A 7,601-nucleotide genomic window follows, 5' to 3' on the forward strand; every position below is an offset into this window, starting at 1 on the left:
CCCTACAGTAACAAACACAAACACATTCTCAATAAGACATGCATAAGAATGTTTGTTGTACTGGTGTTTTTAATAGTCAAAAATTGAAAAGTGCCTTAATGCATATTGGCAAGATAATTGGACAAATGTATGAATAAAAATATGCATACACTGTAAAGTCTATAATAGTTATAATAAATGAATTAGAGTTAAATGCATCAAAATGAATAGCTTCCAATACATGGTTGAAAAGATGAGTTGTAAAATAATATACAATCTGCTGCATTTTATAGTTTCAAATGTATTTATAGTTTGAAAACATGAAAACTACTATATGTTATTTATTGTAATATTTTCTATTGTATGTGATATAATAAGCCTAGGTATAAGTCTAGAGTATGTGTGGAAGTGACCAAACAAAAAAGCAAATTCATTATTGTAATTATCTCTAAGAAGGGAGAGAGAGAGAAATGGGATCAGGATAAGGTACATAGGGGACTTCATCTGTATCTCTAAAGATTTTTTATTTTAAGAAAAAATATGTTAGGGGCGCCTGGGTGGCTTAGTCGGTTAAGCGTCCGACTTTCGCTTAGGTCATGATCTCGCGGTTCGCGGGTTCGAGCCCCGCGTNATGTTAAAATATTTAAGATTTTTAAAAAGCTATGTGGTGGGTCCCCAATTTTTAATATATATTTTTTTTCTGTACAGTCAGAACTATTGGGGAGAATAACACAGTGATCATTTGCTCTATAAGAATTNATTCCTCCCTTGTATACTCTTCAAGAATGATGGCCTCCAAACTGACAAATAATTTTCATTGTTTTGTGAGGCATTTAAATAAAATATTCTAGATAAGAAGCCTAAATCTGCCTCCTGGGAAAGGCACTACACTAGGCAAAGAATGACATGTAGCTCTTGGGGAAGAATTTTTGGTTTGGTGTTAGACTCTGAATGTCTTCAATTCTGTAACACTGGGCAGTGTATCAAAGCAGGATCCCATGAAGGGCCTGCAAGCCTGATTTAACTTGAGCAGGGTCTGAGACCAAGGTACTTGACAACTGCATTACAGTGAAGGCATTGTCACTGCTTTACAGTCAGGCCACTCCTCCCTTATTTTGACCATCTGGTCTTCCCTTTGCTCCTTGCCTTCTTTTACTATCATTCTGAATTTTGAAGAATGATAATCCACCTGCCATTTTCAGTTGCATTTAGGTCTTGAGACAGTCTGATTAGCCTGTCTATTTTACATAAAAGTAGCCCAGGAGATTCCTGGTCATGGATTCTTAGGCAAAACCCCACAGACATGGACTCCTTTCTATATTGTATTGGGGATATGGTGGTATACTATGGAAGAGTAGGAAACTGACAGCCCAAGAGGCTTTCAAAACAGACAGAGTCTCCCCTTAATTCAGTGCCTTAGACCACCAGTAAGTTAGGGCTTGAAGTGAACATAGCCACTTTTTCCAGTGCTATGAGGGAAACAGGTACAATAATTTCAAGCCCACTGCCACGAGGAAGGAGGTCCCCATGCTACTTTCTTTTAAAGCAATAAAACCTTTTTTTTCCCTGGATGGTCTTTGGATACCCCGGCAACTTTGCATGATTTTCATAAGCAGCTGTCAGACCAAAATATATGCCATCTGTTATCAAGAATTATGATTATAATATCTTTTATGAATTCTTATTTCTCAAGCCTCTATTTTTTTCATTACACTATACGATTAGTTTTTACTATATTACTACTTGCATCATTACCTGATTGTTTACTGTATACCCTAGGAAGTTTCTCTGTTGACAAGTGGCAGCTGGCACTTGTTACCTAGTGAGTATTTAAACAATGAAAGTATTCCTGGGAAGAGAGTGAAATAGACAATACTTAGAATTGGCATTTTGTTTCCAAGTTGTTCTCATCCTGACTCTACTAACACTATTACTCTTTGTCCTCTTTATTTTCTCACTAGCTTTATCAGTACATTCATATAGATATTTATTCAATACATAATTCAGGACCCTGGGTCCCTGAACCTATGAAATGTCAAAACCTTGAGCCTTAATATGGGAATTAGAATGGAAATTTTGTCAGAAGATGGTTTGGACCAGGAGACCATCCAAAGTTTTTCTCAGCTGTTAGCTTTCTTTTTTTTGAGCTTTACTGAGGTCTGAGTGTCAACTAAAAATTGTATATATTCAGGTTGTACAATGTGACTGTAAAGCTGTGTAATGTGATAGTTTAATACATGTATACATTGTGAAGTTATCACCATAAATTAACACATCACTTCACACAGTTGTGTGTATGTGTGTGTGTGTGTACTGAGAACACTTAATATCCACTCTCTTAGAAAATATCAACAGTGTCCTTTCTACCTTTTTTTTCCAATCACTGGCCATATGCATAACATTCCATTTTAAAGCCACTATCGCACCCTCTCTGCATTCTAATTCAAAGGATCTTGAGAGACCAGGGTAAATTCATACTTTCCAAGACCCATTGCTCACTGGTAAGGAATGGACATACCCAATTTGAAAGAGAAGTGAAGTGGCAATGAAACTTCATTTTCACTAAATCTTTTGCAGCCTTCCCCTCATTGCCACCTACACCATCTTCCCATACATCAATTGAGAAAATGGTATTAACTCTTCTAAAGTAGAAATTCATAGGTCACATTGCCTTAATTAATTTAAGTTGGGATTGTATCCCTTTTTATCTTTCTCTCCTGGGAGACCATGGGTAACAGGATTGGTATTACTGCTGAGAAACAGCATGTATTTTTTAACCGTCAAGCTTTATTTGTTACAAATGTTTAACACAAACCTTTCATTTGTGATGCCTGTAAAATTCCCATTGTAATCAGTTTTCAATTTACATCCTGTACTCTTCAGTAAATTTTCTTTCTCTGACTTTTCCCTTAGAAACATCTACTACTGTTTGTTTTCATTTCTGGCTGATTCCCTATTGTCATAGCTCCTTATATACATATGTGGAGAAGCCACCAAAACTAGCAGCCCAAAGCTTAGAGTCATCAATCATTGACTCATTAGTCTTGCTACTCCACAGTGTCTCCTGAAGAAAGCAACTTTTACTCTTTGTCTGTAGGGCTTGCTTCTAATGTTTCCTATCATCTCAATAAATACGGACCTGTGTCCGTTCCTATGCTAGATGGTAGAGATACAGAAATGTTCCTGATATGTTCTCTACCTTTGACAAACTTTCAGTCAAATGGAGGAAAACAGTCATAATTTTCCCCTCCAATTTAATTTGTTTCATCTCATTTATTCTTGCATTTAACAAATGGTTGAGTCTACCGAGTGTTAAAGATTGATTAGGTATTAATGGTACTGAGATTTACAAAACAGATATGGCCCTTCATGGAGCTTTTAGTCAAACTCAGGATCTATGTCTGTGGGAGTCAGTGTTTGAGCAATGAGTATAATGGCTTCAAAGGGTTAAGGGTGATTCTGGTTCAATACTCAAAGTGGTACCACAATTCTTCCTCTTTATGAACAAAAAAAAAAGTGTTTCTATTTGCTTAGGAAATATTATGGACCAAAATTCCATTTGGCTGGAAGTGAGTCAAGAACCCAGACAGCTCTAATTTTTATCTACTCACCCAAGCAGTCGGTGGTCTCAGGAGAGCCTGGGGTTATTGCTTCAGGTAGTTACTAAAGCCAGACAAGTCTCTGATGCTTCATCCAAAGTCACTCCTGACCCAGGGTCAACTGCCACAGTATACTAATTACTACAGGAAGAAGAAATTTTCGAAAACACCGTAAATGTTTTTCCCAGCCAGGTCATAGCCATTCAGCCTTGTAACAAGATGGAAGTATGCTAAGAATAACCTGAAATGTATTTGATCGAATTCTGCCTTCCTTATCAAGAAAGCCATTCTGTCCAGTTCTCCCAGCACCATCTGTTAAAGAGGCTGTCTTTTTTCCATTGGATACTCTTTCCTGCTTTTGTCAAAGATTAGTTGGCTGTATACTTTTGGGTCCGTTTCTGAGTTCTCAATTCTATTCCATTGGTCTATGTTTCTGTTTTTGTGCCAACACCATACTGTCTTGATGACAGCTTTGTAGTAGAAGCTAAAGTCTGGGATGGTGAGACAGGAAATCATCAAAACCCTAGAGGAGAAGGCAGGAAACAACCTCCTTGACCTCAACCACAGCCATTTCTTACTTGACACATCCCCAAAGGCAAGGGAATCAAGAGCACAAATGAACTATTGGGACCTCATCAAGATTAAAAGCTTCTGCACGGCAAAGGAAACAATCCATAAAACTAATAGACAACTGATGGAATGGGAAAAGATAGTGGCAAATGACGTATCAGATAAAGGGCTAGTATCCAAAATCTCTAAGGAAGTCACCAAACTCCACATCCAAAAAACAAACAACCCAGTGAAGAAATGGGCAGAAGAGATGAACAGACACTTCTCCCAAGAGGACATCCAGATGGCCAACAGACACATGAAACGATGCTCAGCATCCCTCCTCATCAGGGAAATACAAATCAAAACCACACTGAGATACCACCTCACGCCAGTCAGAGTGGCTAAAATGAGCAAATCAGAGAACTCTAGATGCTGGCGAGGATGTGGAGAAACGGGCACCCTCCTACACTGTTGGTGGGAATGTAAACTGGTACAGCCCCTCTGGAAAACAGTGTGGAGGTTCCTCAGGAAACTAACAATAGAACTCCCCTATGACCCAGCAATAGCACTGCTAGGAATTTACCCAAGGGATACAGAAATGCTGATGCATAGGAGCACATGTACCCCAATGTTCATAGCAGCACTCTCCACAATAGCTAAAACATGGAAAGAGCCTAAGTGTCCATCAACAGATGAATGGATCAAGAAGATGTGGTTTATCTATACCATGGAATACTACATGGCAATGAGAAACAATGAAATCTGGCCATGTGTAGCAACATGGATGGACCTTGAGGGTGTTATGCTGAGTGAAATAAGTCAGGCAGAGAAGGACAAATACCATATGTTTGCATGTATAGGAGGATTAGGAGGAACTTAAAGGAGGACCATGGGGGTGAAGAAGGGGGGAAATATGGGGGGAGAGGGAGGGGAGCAAACCATGAGAGACTCTTGAATGTTGAGAACAAACTGAGGACTNCAAGCAGAATATGAGACTTCAAGAGACAGAAAATCTAGATTGTTTAAAATGTCTCCAGGGCCTCTTCATACCCATATGTGCCTGCTTGGGTGGGTAGGATCAGGGAGAGGACCTGGTTTGGGTAGGGGTTGCATGTGTGTTTCTGTAGTATCCCTGGATTTAGGTACATTTACACACATATGTTCATGAAGTATCTGGGATAACATTGGACTGTTTTTATTCTGTATGTATTTTCTTATGTGCATGTACACATGTCTGAATGTATTTGTGGATACTGGTGCATGAGTCAGAGTGTGTGAGTGTATGTTCAAAGTGTAGCTTCAGTCACTTTCTTGTAAAAATCCTAATCCATCACTAGTTTCCAGCATTACAAAGATAGAGCTCATATCCCTGGTGAATCTGGTTATATCCAATGGTCTATAAGTTCTATGAATATAGGGGTCCCTAGAGTTGGCCTCCTAAGGAGTACTTGCTCAATGACCAACTGACAATAGTTTTAATGCATGCTTAGATCTGAAGCTGTGGGCATTAGTAGTCAATATGTTGTGATGGAACAATCTAGACATACAGGCTTTCCTGATGCCCTTGTGAGAGACACATCTCCTCCACCCCTCATACATCAAACATGCCCCTTACTGAACTCTCTCTATGTGTCAAATACTCTATTAAGTATCAGGGAAACCATGAAGACTTGATACTTGCTCTTAAGGAGTAGAAAAGGAGCTTCCCACTTCTCTGTATCCTCTTTGTTCCACACTTGAAAGACAAAGTTCAGGGCTTGCCTCACAACCATCTCATAACTTCCTCTGCTGAAAACTAGCCCAATTCTCCAACTGACTTGTAGACCTTGTCTAATTGAAGGAAGAGCCATGTAAAATCAATATACCTAAACCAACTCTCAGCCTCTAGCCTTTCCCCCTTATGGTTCACCCTATACAGACTGCTAGACTGCTATACAGAATGCTAAATCATTCTAAAACAACACTTGTATGTTTTTATTTGTCTACTCAAATCTACTCAATAATTATATATTACCTACAGGCAAACTCTATCATGTCCCTTTACAACTGTTTGTATCTACCCAACAGGCCTAAAGAAGATCATCTCCTGCTTAAGTAGTAGCCCCACTGAAAATAAATAGAAAACAATTCCAAGTAGCAAATATGGACATTTAATAATTTTGGACATCTTATATTTGTTGGACATTTAATATTTTTAAGGCATTTTTTTCTGATCTTAAGATTTTTATTTTCCATACATAGTCACTCATTTAACAGAAATTTATTGAGCATCTAGTAACTGCCAGGCATATTGGGCAGATAACAGTTTGTTTCCTTACATGATAATTATTCAATCAAATATCTGACACTTAGTAGGTATTGATCAGATGGTCCTTTAGGATGAGGTCTCCTGCCTCAACTCTACATGCTTTGCCTTGGCAGCAAGGGATAATGGAAAAAACTAGTCCTTGCAGAGAGCTCATGAGTTGCCCCTTACTAGCTCTGCTGTGCCCTGACTTATTCTTTCAATCTGCTCTGAAGCTCTCCCTTGCTCATATCTGTAGAAACACCAGTAGCCAGAATTGGTTTTGACTCTTCCTCCAAACATTTTGCAAAACCATGGTCAGTCCATGTCCCCAGAGAATAGGTCCTGTTTGCAAGGAACAGACTTTTTGGATGATACCACAGGCTGCTTGACTAAGAGCCCCCACTAGAGTGCTCTCCTTACATGACCTATTTCTGCTAATGTGTGTGTAGTGCTAGCAAAATGTGAAGGGAGACATCAGGGAAAGTTTAACTGAGGATAGAGAGACAAGCTGAATTTCGAAAAATGTGTTGTGGAACGAAAGGAAGGGTATTCCTGATGAGGGTATATGCTTTATATGTGAATAAGTGGGGAGAGCAGAGGAAAAGATGAATTTGACCAAATACAGGATGGTGAGCATAGTGAATACATATGAGACAAGGCTACTCCTTAGAACATCGCTACAAACCCCAATTTCTTTCATCTGTTGTATCATCTTTCACTTTTACCTTTGCAGGAACTTTACTTACCATGTCAGTGTCTGACACGGGGCCAAAACTGGTCACGTAGATATCAGTCTTCACTTCAGTCACTGCATCTAGACCAGAGAAAGTAGGAAAGCAGAGTGTCATGAAAGTCAGTTCCCTCATCTCAGAGAGAGTCCAGCACAGTACTCCAAATGATAGCCAATTTGCTACTTCTGAGAAAGGATACTTGACAGTGATAAGAAAACCTGTAATATTTCTTCAGAGAACATGTTAGGTACAGGTAAAGGTTTCGATATCATTAAGAATGATAACAGAATCCCCAAACTCCAAAGTTTAAGAAGAGCCCTGAGAGATTACTCACATTATTATGTACTGGACTCTCACATTGGGATTACCCATACCTGTGGTAGGTTACCAATGATCTAATATCCAACTCTAACACTTCCAGAAACATAGAATGATTGTCTTCTCTCTCTCCTG

At 39.0% G+C, this 7,601-nt stretch overlaps 1 protein-coding gene across 1 annotated transcript in view; it reads right to left on the minus strand.

Annotated features, from left to right (window-relative positions):
* The window catches only part of LOC144222280 (gamma-aminobutyric acid receptor subunit alpha-3-like), a 132,709-nt gene that overhangs the window by 123,980 nt on the left and 1,128 nt on the right, over positions 1 to 7,601 (minus strand). The window contains exon 2 of the mRNA XM_077752761.1: positions 7,164 to 7,366. Within this exon, the coding sequence (XP_077608887.1) occupies positions 7,164 to 7,366 (203 nt within the window). The remainder of the gene's footprint in view (positions 1 to 7,163; positions 7,367 to 7,601) is intronic.

This window comes from Crocuta crocuta, unplaced genomic scaffold (assembly GCF_008692635.1).
Source record: "Crocuta crocuta isolate KB4526 unplaced genomic scaffold, BGI_CrCroc_1.0 scaffold872, whole genome shotgun sequence".
In the NCBI taxonomy this organism is placed as follows: Eukaryota; Metazoa; Chordata; class Mammalia; order Carnivora; family Hyaenidae; genus Crocuta; species Crocuta crocuta.